Genomic DNA, 26,186 nt, shown 5'->3' with positions numbered 1-26,186 from the left:
CATTGTGGTGGGCGCCTGTAGTCCCAGCTGCTTGGGAGGCTGAGGCAGGAGAATCGCTTGAGTCCAGGAGTTTGAGGTTGCTGTGAGCTGTGATGCCGCAGCACTCTACCCAGGGCGACAGCTTGAGGCTATGTCTCAAAAAAAAAGAAAAAAAAACTCTACTCAACCAATCTCCCTTACCTTCCTTATGGAACAAAAGCCTAAATTTGTAGGAGAAAGAGCAACAAATGCAGTCAACTTTGGGCCCTAGTGAAACCCCACTGCAGTTGGGAAAGGCAAAAGAATAAAAGAAGTTCACCCTCTGAAGAAAAAGAGTATGTGCTGGGTCAAAACTATAGCTGGTGGTGGGCCAGGAGCATTGGTGAAGGCCATGCTGCCTCTGAGATTCCATGACACAGTATCTGCTAGATCAGACCATCAGAGAATATTCCTGTCTCCTGACCCTCATCACAGGTCAATAAGTATCAAGTAAAAATAACAGTAGAATAGAACTGGGAAGTTGCAAGACACATATACTGTAGTACTCTCCCTGTGGTGTAGCACAAATGAAAACCAAGGGTTAAAAGAAAAAACATTGAGAAAGTAAACTCTGGCAAACCAGCCCAGAGCTGGAGATAGATATCACTGGAGGCCTTTGAAGCCTGTGATTGACTGAAGGTAACCATAGCAACAACAAATCTCACACCTTGACTAGCTTAAGAGAAACTTCATGTTTAGTCAGAGGAAAAGCAAGCTCATCTCCAAGCATACAAATATTTACCTCAGTATTTACTGTCCTATGCAAGGTATTGGCTTTTGGCAAAAATATGAAGCATGCCAAAAACAAAATAAAACAAAACAAGAATAAACACCTTCCCAAGAGACACAGCAACCGGTATCAGATGGGGGAATTCAAAATAACTGTGACTAATGTGTTAAAAGACTCAAGTGGAAAAAGAGGCAACATTTCAGCAGAGAGATAGGAATTATAAAAATTCGTGTCAATTAAAAAAAAGAAAAAAGAAAAGACAGTGTATGGGCTCAGCGCCTGTAGCACAGTGGTTACAGCACCAGCCACATACACCGAAGGTGGAGGGTTCAAACCCGGCCCAGGCCAGCTAAACAACAATGACAACTGCAACAAAAAATAGCTGGGCATTGTGGCGGGCACCTGTAGTCCCAGCTACTTGGGAGGCTGAGACAAAAGAATCACTTAAGCCCATGAGTATGAGGTTGCTGTGAGCTGTGATGCCACAGCACTCTACCAAGGTTGACATAGTGAGACTCTGCTCAAAAAAGAAGAAAAGAAAAGACATGTGTATGGAGTGGGAGAAAATACTTGCAAACCACATAAAGGTACGATATAAAATGTTAATAGTCAAAATATATAAACAACTCCTAGAATTCAATAACAAAAACTAATTATAACTTGAATTCCCAAGGAATTCAAATCAGAATCTCAAAGAGATGAGTGCACTCCCATTTTCATTGCAGGATTATTTACAATATCCACTACATGGAAATAACCTGAATGCACATAGATGGATAGATGAAGAAAACAAGGTACATACAGACAATGGAATATTATTCATCCTTTTTTTTTTTCTTTTTTTGTAGAGACAGAGTCTCACTTTATGGCCCTCGGTAGAGTGCCGTGGCCTCACACAGCTCACAGCAACCTCCAACTCCTGGGCTTAAGCGATTCTCTTGCCTCAGCCTCCCAAGTAGCTGGGACTACAGGCGCCCGCCACAACGCCCGGCTATTTTTTGTTGCAGTTTGGCCGGGGCCGGGTTTGAACCCGCCACCCTCGGTATGTGGGGCCGGCGCCTTACCAACTGATAAGCAGAAGAAAATCTTGTCATTTGTGAAGATATGGATGAACCTGGTGGACATTATGCTGAGTGAAATAAGCCAGGCAGAGAAGAACAAATACCACACAATACCACTTATATGATGAATCTAAAATATCTAACTCACAGATACAGACGTGAACTAGTGTTTGCTAAAAGCTGGGGGAAAGAGAAAATGAGGAGGTATCACTCAAAGGATATAAAGTTTTAGTTATACAAGATAAATAACTCCTGGAGATCTATTGTACAGCATCGTGCCTACAGCTAACAATATACTATGTTGTATACTTAAACTTTTGCTACAAGGGTAAACATTATGTTAAGTATTATTACCAAATAATGATAATAATAAAAATAAATAAGAGGGCAGAGGGAAACTTTTGGAGGTGATGAATAGGTTTATGGCATAGATTATGAGTGCGTGCCTATCTTCAAACTCATCAAGTTGTAGATGGTAAATAAGTAATGTGAATTATACCTCAATAAAGTGTTGTTTTTTTTTAATTCAGGCAATAAAGGAGAAGAGAGGATAAGCAAAGGGGGAAGATGGAAGAGATATTTTTTAGTTTGTCAATACAAAGTACCATAATTTTAATTCCTTATTCCCACTCCACCCCCCCAAAAAAAATTCCCACACAAAAAAATGCCCAGGCCCAAATGGCTTCATGGTGAATTCCATCCAAAGTTTTTTGAAGAAATAACATTAATTCTTCATAAGTTCTTCCAAGAATATATGAGACCGGGATTTTGGAGACTGGCTGGGCCTGAAAATGAGGCCATAGTATGAAGCCAGGATTATCCTGGTACCAAAACCAAAGTCAGTACATGAAAAGAAAACTATAAACTAGTACCCCTTACATTTTTGGATGCCATAATTTCAATAAAATACTAGCAAACCTAACTACCACCATATAAGTGAATTCTACACTATGGCCAAATAGGATTATTCTGGAGATACAAAGTTGATTCAAATATGAAAATCAATGCAATACACCATATTAGTAGAATAAAGTACCATAATCACATGATCATCTCAATAGACACAGCAAAAATACAAGTTCTTAACAAAATTTTACACCTCTTCATGGTAAAAATCCTCAACAAAACAGGAATAAAAGGGGACTTCCTCAATATGATAAAGGGCATCTATCAAAAAACCCACAGCTAACATCATATTGAATAGCGAAAAACTGAAAGTATCCCCCGATAACACTGGAATTTACAGAACACTCACTCTTCCCACTTCTATTCAACATAGAGATTTTATTCAGGGCTCTTAGGCAAGAAAAAGAAATAGGATCCAAACTGGAAAAGAAGAAATAAAAACGTCTATATTCACAGATGACAAGCTCTTACATAGAGAAAATCCTAAAGAATTCCTAAAGCCCACACATGCAAACACATACTATTAAAGGTAATGAATGAGTATGTTGAAGTTGCAGGATACAAGATCAAAACACAAAAAATTAATTGTATTCTATATACTATCAATGAAACATCAAAAATGAAGAAAACCACTCTATTTACAATAAAATCAATTTTTAATCTTATTTAAAAATATATTTATCTAAAATGTATTTATCTATAAATTTAGATAATTTATCTAATTTGGTATTATAGATTTGATACTAAATGTCTCTTTTTCTCTCAAAAAATAAAAGTTTGCCTTCAAGGTATAAGATTTACTACCCTAAAGACTTTCTGGCCCTCAGGGCTGGCAGTTCCTATTGAAAAGTTCAAAAGTATTTAAGTAGGATAAAAAACAAAATAAATACGAATATTGCTTTCCAAAGTGACAACTAGGAAAGTCATAGCCCTCAAAACTGAGCTAGGGGGGTCAGTGTATTTTTTCACTCCTGTCACATTACTTCATGGTCACACCTTGTATTTTAGGTCAACAATGAAACCATTCAGCTAAAATAACTCAATATTTTTGTATTTTTTTTTTTTTTTTTTTTTTTATTGTTGGGGATTCATTGAGGGTACAATAAGCCAGTTACACTGATTGCAATTGTTAGGTAAAGTCCCTCTTGCAATCATGTCTTGCCCCCATAAAGTGTGACACACACTAAGGCCCCACCCCCCTCCCTCCATCCCTCTTTCTGCACCCCCCCATAACCTTAATTCTCATTAATTGTCCTCATATCAAGATTGAGTACATAGGATTCATGCTTCTCCATTCTTGTGATGCTTTACTAAGAATAATGTCTTCCACTTCCATCCAGGTTAATACGAAGGATGTAAAGTCTCCATTTTTTTTAATGGCTGAATAGTATTCCATGGTATACATATACCACAGCTTGTTAATCCATTCCTGGGTTGGTGGGCATTTAGGCTGTTTCCACATTTTGGCGATTGTAAATTGAGCTGCAATAAACAGTCTAGTACAAGTGTCCTTATGATAAAAGGATTTTTTTCCTTCTGGGTAGATGCCCAGTAATGGGATTGCAGGATCGAATGGGAGGTCTAGGTTGAGTGCTTTGAGGTTTCTCCATACTTCCTTCCAGAAAGGTTGTACTAGTTTGCAGTCCCACCAGCAGTGTAAAAGTGTTCCCTTCTCTCCACATCCACGCCAGCATCTGCAGTTTTGAGATTTTGTGATGTGGGCCATTCTCTCTGGGGTTAGATGGTATCTCAGGGATGTTTTGATTTGCATTTCTCTAATATATAGAGATGATGAACATTTTTTCATGTGTTTGTTAGCCATTCGTCTGTCGTCTTTAGAGAAAGTTCTATTCATGTCTCTTGCCCATTGATATAAGGGATTGTTGGCTTTTTTCATGTGGATTAATTTGAGTTCTCTATAGATCCTGGTTATCAAGCTTTTGTCTGATTGAAAATATGCAAATATCCTTTCCCATTGTGTGGGTTGTCTCTTTGCTTTGGTTATCGTCACCTTAGCTGTACAGAAGCTTTTCAGTTTAATGAAGTCCCATTTGTTTATTTTTGTTGTTGTTGCAATTGCCATGGCAGTCTTCTTCATGAAGTCTTCCCCCAGGCCAATATCTTCCAGTGTTTTTCCTATGCTTTCTTTGAGGATTTTTATTGTTTCGTGCCTTAAATTTAAGTCCTTTATCCATCTTGAATCAATTTTTGTGAGTGGGGAAAGGTGTGGGTCCAGTTTCAGTCTTTTACACGCAGACATCCAGTTCTCCCAACACCATTTATTGAATAGGGAGTCTTTCCCCCAAGGTAAGTTCTTGTTTGGTTTATCGAAGATTAGGTGGTTGTAAGATGTTAGTTTCATTTCTTGGTGTTCAATTCGATTCCAAGTGTCTATGTCTCTGTTTTTGTGCCAGTACCATGCTGTCTTGAGCACTATGGCTTTGTAGTACAGACTAAAATCTGGTATGCTGATGCCCCCAGCTTTATTTTTGTTACTAAGAACTGCCTTAGCTATACGGGGTTTTTTCCGGTTCCATACAAAACGCAGAATCATTTTTTCCAAATCTTGAAAGTACGATGTAGGTACTTTGATAGGAATGGCATTGAATAGGTAGATTGCTTTGGGAAGTATAGACATTTTAACAATGTTGATTCTTCCAAGCCATGAGCATGGTATGTTCTTCCATTTGTTAATATCCTCTGCTATTTCCTTTCTGAGGAGTTCATAGTTTTCTTTATAGAGGTCCTTCACCTCCTTCGTTAGGTATATTCCTAGGTATTTCATTTTCTTTGAAACTATGGTGAAGGGAGTTGTGTCCTTAATTAGCTTCTCCTCTTGACTGTTATTGGTGTATACAAAGGCTACTGACTTGTGGACATTGATTTTATATCCTGAAACATTACTGTATTTTTTGATGACTTCTAGGAGTCTTGTGGTTGAGTCTTTGGGGTTCTCTAAGTATAAGATCATGTCGTCAGCAAAGAGGGAGAGTTTGACCTCCTCTGCTCCCATTTGGATTCCCTTTATTTCCTTGTCTTGCCTAATTGTATTGGCTAGAACTTCCAGCACTATGTTGAATAGTAAAGGTGACAGAGGACAACCTTGTCTGGTTCCAGTTCTAAGAGGAAAAGCTTTCAGTTTTACTCCATTCAGTAAAATATTGGCTGTGGGTTTGTCATAGATAGCTTCAATCAGTTTTAGAAATGTGCCACCTATGCCTATACTCTTCAGTGTTCTAATTAGAAAAGGATGCTGGATTTTATCAAATGCTTTTTCTGCATCTATTGAGAGGATCATGTGATCTTTATTTTTGCCTCTGTTAATATGGTGGATAACGTTTATGGACTTGCGTATGTTGAACCAGCCTTGCATCCCTGGGATGAAGCCTGCTTGATCATGATGAATGACTTTTTTGATGATAAGCTGTAATCTATTGGCTAGGATTTTGTTGAGAATTTTTCCATCTATATTCATGAGTGAGATTGGTCTGAAATTCTCCTTTTTGTTTGGGTCTTTTCCTGGTTTTGGTATCAGAGTGATGTTTGCTTCATAGAATGTGTTGGGGAAGATTCCTTCTTCCTCAATTTTTTGGAATAATTTCTGCAGTACAGGAATAAGCTCTTCCTTGAAGGTTTGATAGAATTCTGGAGTGAAGCCATCTGGACCAGGGCATTTTTTAGTTGGAAGCTTTTTTATTGTTTCTTTGATCTCAGTGCTTGAAATTGGTCTGTTCAGGAGGTCTATTTCTTCCTGGCCAAGTCTAGGGAGAGGGTGTGATTCCAAATATTGATCCATTTCCTTCACATTGTCAAATTTCTGGGCATAGAGTTTCTGGTAGTATTCAGAGATGATCTCTTGTATCTCTGTGGGATCAGTTGTTATTTCCCCTTTATCATTTCTGATTGAGGTTACTAGAGATTTTACTTTTCTATTTCTCGTTAGTCTGGCCAATGGTTTATCTATTTTATTTATTTTTTCAAAAAACCAACTCCTTGTTTCATTAATTTTCTGAATGATTCTTTTGTTTTCAATTTCATTGATCTCTGATTTGATTTTGGAGATTTCTTTTCTTCTACTGAGTTTAGGCTTAGATTGTTCTTCTTTTTCCAATTCCATAAGGTCTCTTGAGAGATTGTTGATGTGCTCTCTGTCTGTTTTTCGAATGTAGGCATCTAAAGCGATGAATTTTCCTCTCAAAACTGCTTTTGCAGTATCCCACAGGTTTTGGTAGCTTGTGTCTTCATTGTTGTTATGCTTAAGGAAGTTAGTGATTTCCTGTTTGATTTCTTCCTGCACCCATCTGTTATTCAACAGAAGATTGTTTAATTTCCATGCCTTTGGATGGGGTCGAGCATTTTTGTTAGAGTTGAGTTCCACCTTTAGTGCCTTATGGTCTGAAAAGATACAAGGTAAAATTTCAATTCTTTTGATTCTGTTGATATTTGTTTTGTGTCCCAGGATATGATCAATTTTGGAGAATGTTCCATGGGGTGATGAGAAGAATGTATATTCTTTATCTTTGGGGTGGAGTGTTCTATATGCGTCTATCAAGCATAATTGTTCTAGGGTCTCATTTAAATCTCTTATATCTTTGTTTAATTTCTGTTTAGAGGATCTGTCCAGCTCTGTAAGAGGTGTGTTAAAGTCCCCTGTTATGATGGTATTATCAGATATCATATTGCTCAGACTGAGTAAGGTCTGTTTCAAGAATCTGGGAGCATTTAAATTTGGTGCATAGATATTTAGAATTGAAATGTCTTCTTGTTGTAGTTTTCCCTTGACCAATATAAAGTGACCATCTTTGTCTTTTTTGACTTTAGTTGCTTTAAATCCACATGTATCTGAAAATAAGATTGCAACTCCTCTTTTCTTCTGAATTCCATTTGCCTGAAAAATTGTCTTCCAACCCTTGACTCGGAGCTTTAATTTGTCTTTTGAAGCCAGGTGTGTTTCCTGCAGACAGCAAATGGATGGCTTGTGTTTTTTAATCCAGTCAGCCAATCTATGTCTCTTCAGTGGGGAATTCAAACCATTAACATTTATGGAGATAATTGATAAGTGTGGTAGTATTCTATTCGTCTTATTTGGTGAGAGTCCATTGCTTAGTTTTATCTTTTGCATCAGTGTGGAGGTTAGGTTCTGTCCTTTGATTTCTGAGTTCTTACTTTGCTGCTGATCCATTGTGGTGGTCAGTGTGCAGAACAGGTTGAAGTATTCCCTGTAGAGCTGGTGTTGTTGTGGTGAATTTCCTCAATGTTTGTATATCCGTAAATGATTTGATTTCTCCATCAATTTTGAAGCTTAGCTTAGCAGGGTACAGAATTCTGGGCTGAAAATTGTTCTGTTTAAGTAGATTAAAGGTAGATGACCATTGTCTTCTTGCTTGGAAAGTTTCATTAGAGAAGTCTGAGGTCACTCTGATGGATTTGCCCCTGTAGGTCAACTGGCGCTTACTCCTGGCAGCTTGCAGAATCTTTTCTTTTGTCTTGACTTTGGACAGGTTCATCACAATGTGTCTTGGAGAAGCTCGGTTAGAGTTGAGGCGACATGGGGTCCGATATCCCTCTGAAAGCAGTATGTCAGAATCTTTGGTGATGTTTGGGAAATTTTCTTTTATAATATTCTCTAGTATGGCTTCCATTCCTCTGGGGCATTCTTCTTCCCCTTCTGGAATTCCTATAACTCGTATGTTGGAACGTTTCATAAAGTCCCATAATTCTGACAGTGAACGTTCTGCTTTCTCTCTCTTCTTTTCTGCCTCTTTTACTATCTGAGTTATCTCAAAAACTTTGTCTTCTACCTCTGAAATTCTTTCTTCTGCATGGTCTAACCTGTTGCTGATACTTTCCATTGCATCTTTAAGTTCCCTGATTGACTGTTTCATTTCCTTCAGCTCTGCTATATCCTTTTTATATTCTTCATATCGTTCATCTCTGATTTGATTCTGTTTTTGGATTTCCTTTTGGTTATTTTCCACTTTATTAGCAGTTTCCTTCATTGTTTCCATCATTTCTTTCATTGTTTTCAACATGTGTATTCTAAATTCCCTTTCTGTCATTCCTAACATTTCTGTATAGGTGGAATCCTCTACAGTAGCTACCTCATGGTCCCTTGGCGGGGTTGTTCTGGACTGGTTCTTCATGTTGCCTGGAGTTTTCTGCTGATTCTTCCTCATGAGTGATTTCTTTTATCTGTTTCCTTGCCCTAATTTTCCTTTCACTTCCTCTTGCTCTTTAAGTTCTTGTGCCTGTGGACTAAGGGTTACAGGACCAGAAAGGTGAGAAGGTTGAAGAGCAAAAAAGGGATGAAAGAAAGGAGGACCGAGTGATAAGAAAAAAAAGAAAGATAGAGAAAGGAGAGGGGGTAGGGATAAGGAATATTGACAAAAAGAAGAGAGGCACAGAAAGAGGGAGACAGGGCAATATAGGTGTACAGTAGGGTACTTTGACAGAACCTTAAAAAACCCCACCTTCTGGGGGTTGGGTGCCCAGTTGGGTGGTTCCCTTGAGGTCAGCAGCTCTTTGCTAACCTGGTCAGACACAGTACCCCACCTCCACCAAGTAGAGAGGAAAAACAAAAATGCTATAACTCAAACCAAAACAAGCAAACAGAAAACTTTATGGCGATAAAATTGGGTGAAAAACCAAGTGATAGCGGTAGAAACACTAGCAAAAATGAAGTTGTAGTTATTAAAAAAGGCAGCAATGGGAAATTATAATTAAACTAGAAAAATTGAGAAAGAAAAAGGGATCTGTATGGAAAAGATTGAAATTAAGAAACAAAAGAACATCAACAACGTCAAAATAAACAAACAAAAAAACCCAACCAAACAAAAAAAAAAAAAAAAAAAAAAAAGAAAAAAAAATACACAACCAAAAACAAAGCAGTTTGTATATGTTGTTGAATATTGTCTGGGCAACACGTGGTCTTTTGGGGTATGGGATGTTAGTCACAGTTCCAATACGACTGGAGGCTGCTGATTTCTCAAACCCCAGCAGGTAGACACCCTAAATCTCTCTTCAGCCCACTTAAAAGGCACTTTGAACTTGTAAACTTGCTGAGCAGAAGCTTTCCCAGCTTTCTCGCTGGAATCGCTGCTGAAGTGGCTATCCACTTACTCAGTGTGCCAAAACCGGTCTCACTCTGCCCCTGAGGGTTAGGGCTGCAAGGCGGCTCAGACCCCACCCTTAGGCTACTTGGTTGCTGGGTTACCAGCTCCCACCCGTTTCTAGCTCTGTGACCCTGAGGGCGGAGCTTGCCGGGGCAGATCACTGACAATGGATCCGTGTGACCCACCACCAAACACTATTAGCTCCGTCTGGCTCAGCGGCTCAGACTGGGGCCCTAGACAACGGCCAAAGTTCTCCGCACTCCCACTCAGGCCTTCCCCAAGGCAGTTCAACTCAGTGCCAAGTCCAAGGACATCAAAACAGTTCACAGGTAAGCCTTTCTGGTTTGCAGTCTCGCTGCTACTGAACTTACAGTTGTGGGCGGGTTTAGACGGGTTGAACACACGCGACCACTTGCCGGTTTTCCACTGTTTTAGTCCTCCTCTTGGGGTCCAGAAGTCTCTCGCTGACTCCCTGTATCCTCATAGGAGTGATGATAGGCAGTTCCCACCAGCCAGAGATGCCTGGAGTCCTATCTCCCCAGACTCACGGTGCCCAGATGCAAGGAAGCTGTTACTCGGCTGCCATCTTGCTCCGCCCCCTCGCTAATGAATCAATATTTTTGTATTTTACTTACTCCTGACCTGCCATCTAATCCTTAATAGGAAAAAATAGCACCACTTCTCAAACTGTTACAAAACTGCCAAATCTGTTTTTAAATTTTCATGTTCTTTTTATCTCTTTTCCCATAAGAAATATTAAGAAATATAAATTAGGCTCAGCACCCGTAGACCAGCGGTTAGGGCACCAGCCATATACACCGGAGCTGACGGGTTCCAGCCTGGGCCAGCCAAACAACAATGACAACAGCAACCAAAAAATAGCTGGGCATTGTGGCAGGTGCCTGTAGTCCCAGCTACTTGGGAGACTGAGGCAAGGAATTATTTAAGCCCAAGACCTTGAGGTTGCTACGAGCTGTGACGCCATGGCACTCTACCCAGGGCAACATAGTGAGACTCTGTCTCACAAAAAAAGAAAGAAATATAAATTAAATAGCTAACTATTCCAGTTTGAAAGGCCTTACCTAGAAACTGGTTTTCTCATAATTTTGAACTAACCAGGCACGGAGGCCCTTACCCATATCTTCTTATTCAATCCTCACAACAAAGCTATGTAGAAGGTACATTTTGAAAGCTCCAATTTTCTAGATAAGGAAATTGAGATTCAGAAAGGTAAAGAATCCAATATTCTTGGGGTCAAAAGAGACAGAGTGAAGAACCATACCCAGATCTTTCCACCTCTGAAACCCTCACAAAGTCCACTAAACCATCCTGCCTCTTGTAGGACCCAGTGTCTAGGTATATAACCAAGCAATTTCCCAGCATGTTGAATGGAGAGAGTAGCCTTGAATTTCAGATCTCGTGGTATTTTGAGAACAAATGGTTTATAAGGAAAAGTCCTTAACAATTTACTTGATTTCAGATTGTGGATGAAAACTTAAATACACTACCTGTGGGGGAAGAAGGAAATATTGCAATCTGTATAACACAAAACCAGCCTGCCTCTGTGTACTGTCCACACATGGTAAGGGGAATTCTATTTTTTTCTAAATACAAGATGGCCATAAAGTTCGTGGTTAGTAAACATACAGGGTACTTTATGAGTCTCCAAATACTTTTGCCTCAACTTTTAATTTTGCAAATTTTCAAATCTACAAAACAATGATGACATAATAGCGCAATGAACACCTAGCTGTATGTCTCTTACAGGTGTTCACCTTTTTTTGGGGGGGGGAGGATGGTGGTTTATTTTTAGCTTTTGTCAAATTCCAAAGTATTTATTTCCTACAAAAACCAAATTTTTAAGACAATAAGGGTCAAATTCGTATTTCTTTTTGTAAGCCTGTAGCTAGCTAATACTCTTACTACCCGGCCCCTTTCTTTTTTTTTTTTTTTTTTTTGTAGAGACAGAGTCTCACTGTACCACCCTCGGTAGAGTGCCGTGGCGTCACACGGCTCACAGCAACCTCTAACTCTTGGGCTTACGCGATTCTCTTGCCTCAGCCTCCCGAGCAGCTGGGACTACAGGCGCCCGCCACAACGCCCAGCTATTTTTTGGTTGCAGTTTGGCCGGGGCTGGGTTTGAACCCTCCACCCTCGGCATATGGGGCCGGCGCCCTACTCACTGAGCCACAGGCGCCGCCCCTTCTTTTTTTTTTAACTTTTTTTTTTTTTTTTTTTGTAGAGACAGAGTCTCACTTTATGGCCCTCAGTAGAGTGCTGTGGCCTCACACAGCTCACAGCAACCTCCAACTCCTGGGCTTAAGCCCATTCTCTTGCCTCAGCCTCCCGAGTAGCTGGGACTACAGGCACCCGCCACAACGCCCAGCTATTTTTTGGTTGCAGTTTGGCCGGGGCCAGGTTTGAACCCACCACCCTCGGTATATGGGGCCGGCGCCTTACCGACTGAGCCACAGGCGCCGCCCTCTTTTTTTTTTTTTATTGTTGGGGATTCGCTGAGGGTACAATAAGCCACGTTACACTGAGTTCACCTATTTTTAAGATTGTTCCTCATTAACTTTGTATTTGTCCATTTTGATGAAGGGAGTAAGCGCAGATATCACGATATGTTGCTCTAAGATTTTAGCATGACTCTCCTAAGAATAAGAAAATCCTTAATCCTCAACATCATCACTGCTAAGAAAATTAAAAATAATTCTTTACTATTACCTAGTATATAGTTCATATTTATACTTTCTCAATTATACTCAAATGTGTTTTAGAGCTTATGAAAATCCAAAATTCAATCAAGGTTCATCCATTCATTTGGGTTCTCATACTTCTTTAGTCATTTTTATCTAAAATTGTCCCACTATCTTTGTTTTTCATGACTCAGACATTTTTTTTTTTTGTTTGTTTTAAACATTAAACATTTATTCCTCACAGTTCTGGAGATTGGGAAGTCCAAAATCAAGGTACCAGCAGATTTGGTACCTGGTGAGAGCCGTTTTTCTATTTTCAAAAGGCTCCCTTATTATTGTATTTTTAACATGGTAGAGAGAGATCATCTCTTGTGTTTCTTCTTTATTTTTTTTTTTTTTTATTGTTGGGGATTCATTGAGGGTACAATAAGCCAGGTTACACTGATTGCAATTGTTAGGTAAAGTCCCTCTTGCAATCATGACTTGCCCCCATAAAGTGTGACACACACCAAGGCCCCACCCACCTCCCTCCTTCCCTCTGTTTCCCCCCCATGACCATAATTGTCATTAATTGTCCTCATATCAAAATTGAGTACATAGGATTCATGCTTCTCCATTCTTGTGATGCTTTACTAAGAATAATGTCTTCCACGTCCATCCAGGTTAATACGAAGGATGTAAAGTCTCCATTTTTTTTAATAGCTGAATAGTATTCCATGGTATACATATACCACAGCTTGTTAATCCATTCCTGGGTTGGTGGGCATTTAGGCTGTTTCCACATTTTGGCGATTGTAAATTGAGCTGCAATAAACAGTCTAGTACAAGTGTCCTTATGATAAAAGGATTTCTTTCCTTCTGGGTAGATGCCCAGTAATGGGATTGCAGGATCGAATGGGAGGTCTAGGTTGAGTGCTTTGAGGTTTCTCCATACTTCCTTCCAGAAAGGTTGTACTATTTTGCAGTCCCACCAGCAGTGTAAAAGTGTTCCCTTCTCTCCACATCCACACCAGCATCTGCAGTTTTGAGATTTTGTGATGTGGGCCATTCTCACTGGGGTTAGATGATATCTCAGGGATGTTTTGATTTGCATTTCTCTAATATATAGAGATGATGAACATTTTTTCGTGTGTTTGTTAGCCATTCGTCTGTCGTCTTTAGAGAAAGTTCTATTCACGTCTCTTGCCCATTGATATAAGGGATTGTTGGCTTTTTTCATGTGGATTAATTTGAGTTCTCTATAGATGCTAGTTATCAAGCTTTTGTCTGATTGAAAATATGCAAATATCCTTTCCCATTGTGTGGGTTGTCTCTCTGCTTTGGTTATTGTCTCCTTAGCTGTACAGAAGCTTTTCAGTTTAATGAAGTCCCATTTGTTTATTTTTGTTGTTGTTGCAATTGCCATGGCAGTCTTCTTCATGAAGTCTTTCCCCAGGCCAATATCTTCCAGTGTTTTTCCTATGCTTTCTTTGACGATTTTTATTGTTTCATGCCTTAAGTTTAAGTCCTTTATCCATCTTGAATCAATTTTTGTGAGTGGGTAAAGGTGTGGGTCCAGTTTCAGTCTTTTGCATGTAGACATCCAGTTCTCCCAACACCATTTATTGAATAGTGAGTCTTTCCCCCAAGGTATGTTCTTGTTTGGTTTATCAAAGATTAGGTGGTTGTAAAATGTTAGTTTCATTTCTTGGTTTTCAATTCGATTCCAAGTGTCTATGTCTCTGTTTTTGTGCCAGTACCATGCTGTCTTGAGCACTATGGCTTTGTAGTACAGACTAAAATCTGGTATGCTGATGCCCCCAGCTTTATTTTTGTTACAGAGAACTGCCTTAGCTATACGGGGTTTTTTCTGGTTCCATACAAAACACAGAATCATTTTTTCCAAATCTTGAAAGTACGACGTTGGTATTTTGATAGGAATGGCATTGAATAGGTAGATTGCTTTGGGAAGTATAGACATTTTAACAATGTTGATTCTTCCCATCCATGAGCATGGTATGTTCTTCCATTTGTTAATATCCTCTGCTATTTCCTTTCTGAGGAGTTCATAGTTTTCTTTATAGAGGTCCTTCACCTCCTTCGTTAGGTATATTCCTAGGTATTTCATTTTCTTTGAGACTATGGTGAAGGGAGTTGTGTCCTTAATTAGCTTCTCATCTTGACTGTTATTGGTGTACACAAAGACTACTGACTTGTGGACATTGATTTTATATCCTGAAACATTACTATATTTTTTGATGACTTCTAGGAGTCTTGTGGTTGCGTCTTTGGGGTTCTCTTAGTATAAGATCATGTCATCAGCAAAGAGGGAGAGTTTGACCTCCTCTGCTCCCATTTGGATTCCCTTTATTTCCTTGTCTTGCCTAATTGTATTGGCTAGAACTTCCAGCACTACATTGAATAGTAAAGGTGACAGAGGACAACCTTGTCTGGTTCCAGTTCTAAGAGGAAAAGCTTTCAGTTTTACTCCATTCAGTAAAATATTGGCTGTGGGTTTGTCATAGATAGCTTCAATCAGTTTTAGAAATGTGCCACCTATGCCTATACTCTTCAGTGTTCTAATTAGAAAAGGATGCTGGATTTTATAAAATGCTTTTTCTGCATCTATTGAGAGGATCATGTGATCTTTATTTTTGCCTCTGTTAATATGGTGGATAACGTTTATAGACTTGCATATGTTAAACCAGCCTTGCATCCCTGGGATGAAGCCTACTTGATCATGATGAATGACTTTTTTGATGATAAGCTGTAATCTATTGGCTAGGATTTTGTTGAGAGCTTTTGCGTCTATGTTCATGAGTGAGATTGGTCTGAAATTCTTCTTTTTGTTTGGGTCTTTTCCTGGTTTTGGTATCAGGGTGATGTTTGCTTCATAGAATGTGTTGGGGAAGATTCCTTCTTCCTCAATTTTTTGGAATGATTTCTGCAGTACAGGAATAAGCTCTTCCTTGAAGGTTTGATAGAATTCTGGAGTAAAGCCATCTGGACCAGGGCATTTTTTGGTTGGAAGCTTTTTTATTGTTTCTTTGATCTCAGTGCTTCAAATTGGTCTGTTCAGGAGCTCCATTTCTTCCTGGCTGAGTCTAGGGAGAGGGTGTGACTCCAAATATTGATCCATTTCTTTCACATTGTCAAATTTCTGGGCATAGAGTTTCTGGTAGTATTCAGAGATGATTTCTTGTATCTCTGTGGGATCAGTTGTTATTTCCCCTTTATCATTTCTGATTGAGGTTACTAGAGATTTTACTTTTCTATTCCTCGTTAGTCTGGCCAATGGTTTATCTATTTTATTTATTTTTTCAAAAAACCAACTCCTTGTTTCATTAATTTTCTGAATGATTCTTTTGTTTTCAATTTCATTGATCTCTGATTTGATTTTGGATATTTCTTTTCTTCTACTGAGTTTAGGCTTAGATTGTTCTTCTTTTTCCAATTCCGTAAGATCTCTTGTGAGATTGTTGATGTGCTCTCTTTCTGTTTTTCGAATGTAGGCATCTAAAGTGATGAATTTTCCTCTCAAAACTGCTTTTGCAGTATCCCACAGGTTTTGGTAGCTTGTGTCTTCATTGTTGTTATGCTCAAGGAAGTTAATGATTTCCTGTTTTATTTCTTCCTGCACCCATCTGTTATTCAACAGAAGATTGTTTAATTTCCATGCCTTTGCGTGGGGTCGAGCATTTTTGTTAGAGTTGAGTTCCACCTTTAGTGCCTTATGGTCTGAGAAGATACAAGGTAAAATTTCAATTCTTTTGATTCTGTTGATATTTGTTTTGTGTCCCAGGATATGATCAATTTTGGAGAATGTTCCATGGGGTGATGAGAAGAATGTATATTCTTTATCTTTGGGATGGAGTGTTCTATATGCGTCTATCAAGCACAGTTGTTCTAGGGTCTCATTTAAGTCTCTTAAATCCTTGTTTAATTTCTGTTTAGAGGATCTGTCCAGCTCTGTAAGAGGAGTGTTAAGGTCCCCAGTTATTATGGTATTATCAGATATGATATTGCTCAGACTGAGTAAGGTCTGTTTCAAGAATCTGGGAGCATTTAAATTGGGTGCATAGATATTTAGAATTGAAATGTCTTCTTGTTGTATTTTTCCCTTGACCAATATAAAGTGACCATCTTTGTCTTTTTTGACTTTAGTTGCTTTAAATCCACATGAATCTGAAAATAAGATTGCAACTCCTCTTTTCTTCTGAATTCCATTTGCCTGAAAAGTTGTCTTCTAACCCTTGACTCGGAGCTTTTATTTGTCTTTTGAAGCCAGGTGTGTTTCTTGCAGACAGCAAATGGATGGCTTGTGTTTTTTAATCCAGTCAACCAATCTATGTCTCTTCAGTGGGGAATTCAAGCCATTAACATTTATTGAGATAATTGATAAGTGTGGTAGTATTCTATTCGTCTTATTTGGTGAGAGTCCATTGCTTAGTTTTACCTTTTGCACCAGTGTGGAGGTTTGGTTCTGTCCTTTAATTTCTGAGTTCTTACTTTCCTGCTGATCCATTGTGGGTGTGCAGAACAGGTTGAAGTATTTCCCGTAGAGCTGGTCTTGTTGTGGCGAATTTCCTCAATGTTTGTATATCCGTAAATGATTTGATTTCTCTGTCAATTTTGAAGCTTAGCTTAGCAGGGTACAGAATTCTGGGCTGGAAATTGTTCTGTTTAAGTAGATTAAAGGTAGATGACCATTGTCTTCTTGCTTGGAAAGTTTCATTAGAGAAGTCTGCGGTCACTCTGATGGATTTGCCCCTGTAGGTCAACTGGCGCTTATTCCTGGCAGCTTGCAGAATCTTTTCTTTTGTCTTGACTTTGGACAGGTTCATCACAATGTGTCTTGGAGAAGCTCGGTTAGAGTTGAGGCGACCTGGGGTCCGATAGCCCTCTGAAAGCAGTGTGTCAGAATCTTTGGTGATATTTGGGAAATTTTCTTTTATAATATTCTCTAGTATGGCTTCCATTCCTCTGGGGCATTCTTCTTCCCCTTCTGGGATTCCTATCACTCGTATGTTGGAACGCTTCATAAAGTCCCATAATTCTGACAGTGAACGTTCTGCTTTCTCTCTCTTCTTTTCTGCCTCTTTTACTATCTGAGTTATCTCAAAAACTTTGTCTTCTACCTCTGAAATTCTTTCTTCTGCATGGTCTAACCTGTTGCTGATACTTTCCATTGCATCTTTAAGTTCCCTGATTGACTGTTTCATTTCCTTCAGCTCTGCTATATCCTTTTTATATTCTTCATATCGTTCATCTCTGATTTGATTCTGTTTTTGGATTTCCTTTTGGTTATTTTCCACTTTATTAGCAGTTTCCTTCATTGTTTCCATCATTTCTTTCATTGTTTTCAACATGTGTATTCTAAATTCCCTTTCTGTCATTCCTAACATTTCTGTATAGGTGGAATCCTCTGCAGTAGCTACCTCATGGTCCCTTGGCGGGGTTGTTCTGGACTGGTTCTTCATGTTCCGTGGAGTTTTCTGCTGATTCTTCCTCATGGGTGATTTCTTTTATCTGTTTCCTTGCCCTAATTTTCCTTTCACTTCCTCTTGCTCTTTAAGTTCTCGTGCCTGTGGACTAAGGGTTACAGGACCAGAAGGGTGAGAAGGTTTAAGAGCAAAAAAGGGATGAAAGAAAGGAGGACCAAGTGATAAGATTAAAAAAATAGAGTAAGGAGAGGGGGTGGGTAAAAGGAATATTGACAAAAAGAAGAGAGGCACAGAAAGAGGGAGACAGAGCAATATAAGTGTACAGTAGGGTACTTTGATACAACCTTAAAAAAAAAGCACCTTCTGGGGGTGCCCAGTTGGGTGGTTCCCTTGAGGTCAGCAGCTCTTTGCTAACCTGATCAGACACAGTACCCCACCTCCACCAAGTAGAGAGGAAAGACAAAAATGCTATAAATCGAACCAAAACAAGCAAACAGAAAACTTTACAGGATAAAATTGGCTGGAAAAACCAAATAATAGTGGTAGAAACACTAACAAAAATGAAGTTCTAATTATTGAAATAGGCAGCGATGGGAAATTATAATTAAACTAGAAAAATTGAGAAAGAAAAAGGATCTGCATGGAAAAGGTTGAACTTAAAAAACAAAACAACAATCCACAACATCAAAATAAACAAAAAAAAACAACCAAACCAAAAAAAAACACAACCAAAAACAAAGCAGTATGTATATGTTATTGAATATTGTCTGGGCAACACGTGGTCTTCTGGGGTATGAGATGTTAATCACAGTTCTGATACGACTGGAGGCTGCTAGTTTCTCAAACCCCAGCAGGTAGACACCCTAAATCTCTCTTCAGCCCACTTAAAAGGCACTTTGAACTTGTTCACTTACTGAGCAGAAGCTTTCTCAGGGAAGTGCTTGTCGCTGGAATCACTGCTGAAGTGGCTATCCACTTACCCTGTGTGTCAAAACTGGTCTCCCTCTGCCCCCGAGGTTTAGGGCTGCAAGGCGGCTCAGACCCCGCCCTTAGGCTACTTGGTCACTGGCTTACCAGCTCCCACCCAATTCCAGCTCTGCGACCCTGAGGGCGGAGCTTGCCAGGGCAGATCGCTCACAATGTCTGCCTGTGACCCAGAGCCAAATACTATTAGCTCCGTCTGGCTCAGCGGCTCAGACTGGGGCCCTAGACAAAGGCCAAAGTTCTCCGCGCTCCCACTCAGGCTCTCCCCAAGGCAGTTCAGCTGAGTGCCAAGTCCAAAGACACCAAAACAGTTCACAGGTAAGGCCTTTCTGGTTTTTAGTCTCGCTGCTACTGAACTTACAGTTGCGGGCGGGTTTAGACGAATTGAACACACGCGACCACTTGCCGGTTTTCCACTGTTTTAGTCCTCCTCTTGGGGTCCAGAAGTCTCTCGCTGACTCCCTGTATCCTCTCAGGGGTGATGATAGGCAGATCCCACCAGCCAGAGATGCCTGGAGTCCTATATCCCCAGACTCACGGTGCCCAGATGCAAGGAAGCTGTTACTCAGCTGCCATCTTGCTCCGCCTCTGTGACTCAGACATTTTTAAAGAGTAGAGGCTTCTTATGTTTGCCTAGATTCATCTATTATTTCCTTATAATGAAATTCAAGATAGATATTTTTTGCAAGAATATTACATAGGTGACAGATATGTCTTGTTTTCTGATATCAGGAAACACTGTATTGTCTCAACTTGGGTGCTAATAATTTTGATCCTTTGGTTCAAGAGGTAGCTGCCATTTCTCTTCATTACATAGGTATATTTTCCCCCTTTTTAATTAGTAAAGAATCTTTGGGGAAACAATTTGAGACTCCGAATATTCTATTCTCCAATTAACTTTGACATGATGAATTCATCGTCCATAGATAATTCTTTTCTTAATCAATTATTAAAATGGGGGTACAAAATGGTGATGTTCAAACTGCCATTTGTTATACATCAATTAAGTTGCACTGTCCTATAGAAAAGGGCTGTCCATATTTTTTTTTTTTTTGAGATAGAATCTCATTCTGTCTTCCCAGGTAGAGTACCATGGCATTATAGCTCACAGCAACCTCAAACTCTTGAGCTAGAGTGATCTTCTTGTCTCAGCCTCCTGAGTAGCTGGGACTACAGACACCTGCCACAGTGCTCAGCTAGTTTTTCTATATTTAGTAGAGATGGGGTCTCACTCTTGCTCAGGCTGGGATCAAACTCCTGAGCTCAGGCTTGTCCACCTGCCTCAGCCTCCCAGAGTGTTAGGATCACAAGCGTGAGCTACCGTGCCCAGCCAGGACTATCCATTTTTTTCTATAAAAGAAAGCTTTCTTTTACTTATTTTAAAATATATTTTTTATTTATTTGGCCTTTTCTAATAATAAAACTGACTTATGTTCAATATAGAAAACTTTGAAAAATATAGAAGGAGACCAAAGAAGAAAATTCTTTTCCCTCATAATGCGACTCTTATTATCCACTGTTAACATTTGGAGGGTGTATACCTTTATCATTTTTATGCATATATATTATTTTATAAAATTGAGATTACATTCAGTCTGCTGTTGTGAAATCTGCTTTTTCAAACTTACGATCTTCAGATATTAGTATATCATCTTATGTGATAGCATTTTTAATTTCACAGTCTCCTATCAAATGAAGTATTATGATCCTTTTTAACATATCCACTATTGTTGGAAATTTTGGTTATTTCCAGCGTTTTATGTTGTAAATACTGCTTCAATCAGCATCCTTATTAACTCTTTAAATGCCTCTTCGAGAATTTTTTACAGAGTTTTTGAGTTAAGACCTAAACAAAAAAAAATTAATATTTTAATATTACAAATTTCTATAAGAGAATAATGCTTGTTATTGCCAAACATTGACAAGACAATCTAAATACACTGAGATTTTAAAAAATCTTGGCTCGGCACCCATGGCACAGTGGTTACGAAGCATGCCAAAACCAAAATAAAACAAAACAAGAACAAACACCTTCCCACGAGACACAGCAACCGGTATCAGATGGGGGGGGAGTTCAAAATAACTATGACTAATGTGTTAAAAGACTCAAGTGGAAAAAGAGGCAACATTTCAGCAGAGAGATAGGAATTATAAAAATTCATGTCAATTAAAAAAAAGAAAAGACAGTGTATGGGCTCGGCGCCTGTAGCACAGTGGTTACAGCGCCAGCCACATACACTGAAGGTGGAGGGTTCAAACCCAGCCCAGGCCATCTAAACAACAATGACAACTATAACAAAAAATAGCCGGGCATTGTGGCAGGTGCCTGTAGTCTCAGCTACTTGGGAGGCTGAGGCAAGAGAATTGCTTGAGCCTAAGAGTTTGAGGTTGCTGTGAGCGGTGACACTATAGCACTCTACCGAGGACAACATAGTGAAACTCTGTCTCGAAAAAAAAAAACAAAACCTCACCCATAAGAAGGAGATTCCACAGAAGAGATACAGATATCTTATATACCTATTGGGATTATTGGGCTATTTGAGAATGAGTTGCTTACATAGTGTTTTACTAAAATTCATTAGAACTTTAATAAGCAGATTGCTCATTAAATCTAAGAATTTGAACAAATCTTTCATGTAATTTCTATGGCAGTTAAAGTCAAATACTGTAGAATCTGCAGACATTCGAATGACTAAGCGAAAGGGGCCAGCTTCAGGCAAAGGGTCTTTTGTTCTTTTTGCACAAAAGAACTTTTGTGCATTCTTATGTTTCCAGTGTAAGAACTTTAAATTAAAGTTAAATGTCAGTCATGGAATTTTAGTCATGGGCAGTGTGAAAATAAAAGGCACAATTCAAAGACAGGGAGCCCTGATTGCATTTTTATGAATGATGAGCCTAAGAAAATAGTAGCGAGCATTTCTTACACATGCTGGACCTGGCCCTACGCTAAATACTATGCTTGGATTGCCTCAGAGCAAACCTCTGAGTAAAGTACCATCTTTATTCCTATTTCCTTCTGGATGAGGCGGGGAGGAACTGAGATTAAGAGAGATGACCAAGCAAAGATCTCTGTGTGTTTTGAGGGTTGTCTATGTGGGGAGTCCCTGGAGTGTGAGCATCTTGTGTTATTTTTTCCCCCATCTCCCTTTGAGGCTAGCCACAGTGCTCAATTCATAGTATTAAATGATTGTGAAAGTGAAGTAAAGTGGGGCTTCTGAATTTGTTATTCTATCAGGTGAGCTGGGAGGAATATGCTTCAGCAAGAAGCCACATGTTTTACCTCACAGGGGACCGAGGGATCATGGATGAAGATGGCTACTTTTGGCTGACTGGTAGAGCTGATGGTGATGCTGATGCCCTGGTCAGAGGTGGTGAATGCCATGGTTACTGCTACTGAGCCTGAGGGCTGCAGGAGTTTAAATAATTGTCTGGACTGCCTCAGATACATTGGAATTATAGAAAATTTAACAAACAAAAAGAATAAAAAATAAAACTTATGCACACTCTCATATTGGAATATACTCTCTAGTCTCCTTTTCTTCTTACATACAAAAAAACATTTATTTTTAGTAGAAGTGAGTTCAGGAGAAATGCTAGAGCATAACTTACATTTTCACTCAACAATATAATATAAATATTTTTCTCTGTAATTAAATATATTTATGTAAATTCATTTTTAAATTTTAATTGAGTATTAGTATAATAATCTTATACTAACAGCTGAATGAATTTTTACACGCATATAAACCCCTGGCACCTTCTAGATCTAGATATAGGATACTTCCAGCATCCTGAGCTCTCTTATCTCCTCATATCTCTATGAAACTGTACTTCTTTTGTAAACGTTGAACTGAATTTCTGTGCCTAAAGAGAGTGTCAGGGATTGAGAAAAGTAGAAGAAATTCCAAGACGTGATCAATTCCAAGTAAAAGATGGCTATAGGCAAATTCCATGGGCCATCCTGATTCAAAGCTTCCTGACCACAAAAATCACAGGAATGTTCAGAAATAGAAATCAAAGATCTAGGCTCTAGGAAGATTTATTAATATTAGATGCCATTGCTTCTGGGACCTGAGTCAGCAAACTGGCTTTCCCACTTTTTCCCCACCCTAATCCTTGACCCAATTAAAAAATCCCAAGAAAATTTTGCTCAAGAAGTCACTCTCCTTTGTATGCTCCCTATCACATAGCAGTGAATGAAATACTTTCCTTAGCCTCTAACTGGTCTCAATTTTTACTGTGAGCACCACCACCAATCCAGCAATGACCAGTATTCTGACTTCTAAACTATGGATTCATTTCGCCTTTTCCTAAACTTCATAGAAATAGAATCATGCAGTATGTACTCCTTTGCGTCTGTGTTCTTTCTCACAAATTCATGACTAGGAGATTCATCTATGTTGCTATATGTATCAATAGTCCATTCTTTGTCATTGCTGTGCAGAATTCCATTGTATGAATATACTCAGAATTTATCCATTCTACTATCAGTGATGATTGAAGTCTGTCCTATTTGAGATAACATGAGTAAGGCTACCATGAACATTTTTCTACATGTCTTTTGCAGAATATATGCAGAGATTTACTATACATACACACACGCACACACACATATTTATAGGAGTCATAGGTATGTAGATTTTAAGCTTTAGTAAATATTGCCATGCTGTTTTTAATTACCAAGTTCTACTCCCACTAAAATGGAGTGAAGTGGTCCATTTGAAAGAATGTTCCAGCTGAATGAAAGTTCCATTTGAAGCTTTCCAGAACAATCCACATACTATCAACACTTACTATTGTGAATCATTTAAAATTTAACAATCTGGTAAATATATAGTAGTATTTCATTATACTTTTAATATAATTTTAAGGGTCACTAGTAGTTTATTCTGCCAAGATACCAACATATCTTCTTTTACCAATCCTTATTATTGAATATTTAAGGTCCCCCTCCCATTTTTTACTTTAAAAAACACTTGGATGATCATCCCTTAATATAAGATTTTGTCTGCTAGTATCAGGAATAAAAGCATTATCACTATCAATCATATACACATTAAAAAGATAATAGGAGGGGGCAGCGCCTGTGGCTCAAAGGAGTAGGGGGCCGGCCCCATATGCCGGAAGGTGGGTTCAAACCCAGCCCCAGACAAAAACTGCAAAAAAAAAAAAAAAAAGATAATAGGATGCTCGGTGCCTGTAGCTCAAGTGGCCAGGGTGCCAGCCACATACACCGGAGATGGTAGGTTTGAATCCAGCCTGGGCCCACCAAACAATGACAAATATAATCAAAAAAATAGCCCAGGCATTGTGGTAGGTGCCTGCAGTCCCAGCTACTTGGGAGGCTGAGGCAAGAGAATCACTTAAGCCCAAGAGTTGGAGGTTGCTGTGAGCTATGATGCCACAGCACTCTACCCAGGGTGACAGCTTGAGACTCTGTCTCCAAAAAAAACAAAAAAGTGGGGGCAAGACACAATTGCAAGAGGGACTTTGCCTAACAAATGCAATCAGTGTAACCTGGTCTATCGTGCCCTCAATGAATCCCCAACAATTAAAAAAAAAAAAGATAATAGGAAATGTTATGAACCTTTTATGTCAATAAATTCAACAATGTAGATAAAATGGAAAAATACTTTGAAAAATATAACTTTCCAAAACTTGTACAAAATAAAACAATGAGCCTAAATAATTCAATAAGTACCTTTTTTTTAATTGTAGAAGCTAGATTTCAGGTTTTTTTAAATGTGCTAAACAGGTTTTTTCTTAAGGTATAGTTTTAAATTTGAAATAATTATTAACAACCTTACCATACATAAAGCTTGTGACTCAAGTAGTTTTAGTGGTAAGTCCCATCAAAAATTTGGGGAAGAAATAACACAAAATTGATAAAAACTCTTTCAGAAAATAGGAGAGGAAAAAAAAAAATAGGAGAGGAGGGAACACTTTCCAACTTGTTTTGTCAAGCCAGAATAACACTATTATCAAACCCAAAGAAAACATTATACACAAAAGAAATTACAGACAAATTTCCCTTATAAGCACAGATGTAAAAATCTATAATAAAATTTTAGCGAAAGCAAATCCGTCAATATATAAACAAGATAATTCATAAAGACCAAGTGAAGTTTATCCTAAGTATAGAAAATTGATTGAACATTTGAAAAGCAATATAATTTATCCTATTAAAAGAAAAAGGGGCTGAATGTGGTGGCTCACATCTATAATCCTGGCACTTTGGGAGGCTGAGGCTAGAGGATTGCTTGAGGCCAAGTTTCGGAACTAGCCTGACACCAGGAGTAAAGAACGAGACTCTGTCTCTACAAAAAACACAAAAATCACCCAGGCATGGTGTCCCACACCAGTTATCCCAGTTATTTGTGAGGCTCAAATGGGAAAATGTTGAAAGCACCTCTAAGGCAGGATATCATAAATGTTTAACTGTTGCTTGGCAAAGCATGTGGGGTTTTTTGTTTGTTTTGTTTTTAGTAATAGACAAGACAGAAGGATCAAACAAGTCCCGGCTTTTGAGGTTGCAGTTAGCTATGATGACACCAGTGCACTGTAGCCCTGGCAACAGATGAAGGTGGGGTAGGGAAGCAAGAAATGAGGGAAAAAGGCTGCAAGTTGAGGAAATTCTTGCTAATGGCTTCTGCAAGCAGGAGGAAGTAAGGTTGTTTACTGGGTCTGTTAAGGGAGCATAAGGAGACTGAAGAAGGTCAGGGCTGATCACAGTGGGGAATAAAGGAGGATGCTAAGAAAAGACATTAATAATAGCTAATGTTATATAATTATATGAACATCTTGAAAAATGCATGAGGCCTAATTAAATTCCATCTATTCATAAAAAAAATAATTATTATAGCTAATGTTGGCCAGGTGCAATGGCTCCTGCTTGTAATCACACCACATTGGAAGGCCAAGGTGGGAGGATTGCTTGAGGCCAGGAGTTCAAAACCACCCTGAGTAATATGGCAAAATTCTGTCTCTACAGAAAAAAATTTAAAATTAGCTGAGCATGGTGGCAAACCACCTGTAGTCCCAGCTTAGGAGGGCTAAGCAAGAGGATTGCTTGTGTCCAGGAGTTCAAGGCTGCAGTGAACTATGATCACATCACTGCACTCTAGCCTGGGAAACAGAGAAAGACTCTGCCTCTAAAAAAAAAAAAAAAAAAATGTCTAATGTTTACTGAATTCTTACACCATGCCTGGGACATAGCTAAACATTTACAAGTGTTATTTTAAAAATCTCATGCA

At 38.9% G+C, this 26,186-nt stretch overlaps 1 protein-coding gene across 1 annotated transcript in view; it reads left to right on the top strand.

Moving 5' to 3' along the window:
• ACSM6 (acyl-CoA synthetase medium chain family member 6) overlaps positions 1-22,442 on the top strand; it is a 77,996-nt gene extending 55,554 nt beyond the window's left edge. Inside the window, exons 9-10 of the mRNA XM_053557765.1 lie at positions 11,308-11,409; positions 22,169-22,442. Coding sequence (XP_053413740.1) covers positions 11,308-11,409; positions 22,169-22,330 — 264 coding nt within the window. The 3' untranslated portion in view covers positions 22,331-22,442. The remainder of the gene's footprint in view (positions 1-11,307; positions 11,410-22,168) is intronic.
• Positions 22,443-26,186: the final 3,744 nt, after the last annotated feature.

This window comes from Nycticebus coucang, chromosome 12 (genome assembly GCF_027406575.1).
Source record: "Nycticebus coucang isolate mNycCou1 chromosome 12, mNycCou1.pri, whole genome shotgun sequence".
Classification (NCBI taxonomy): Eukaryota; Metazoa; Chordata; class Mammalia; order Primates; family Lorisidae; genus Nycticebus; species Nycticebus coucang.
This window is presented reverse-complemented; position numbering and strand designations above follow the sequence as displayed.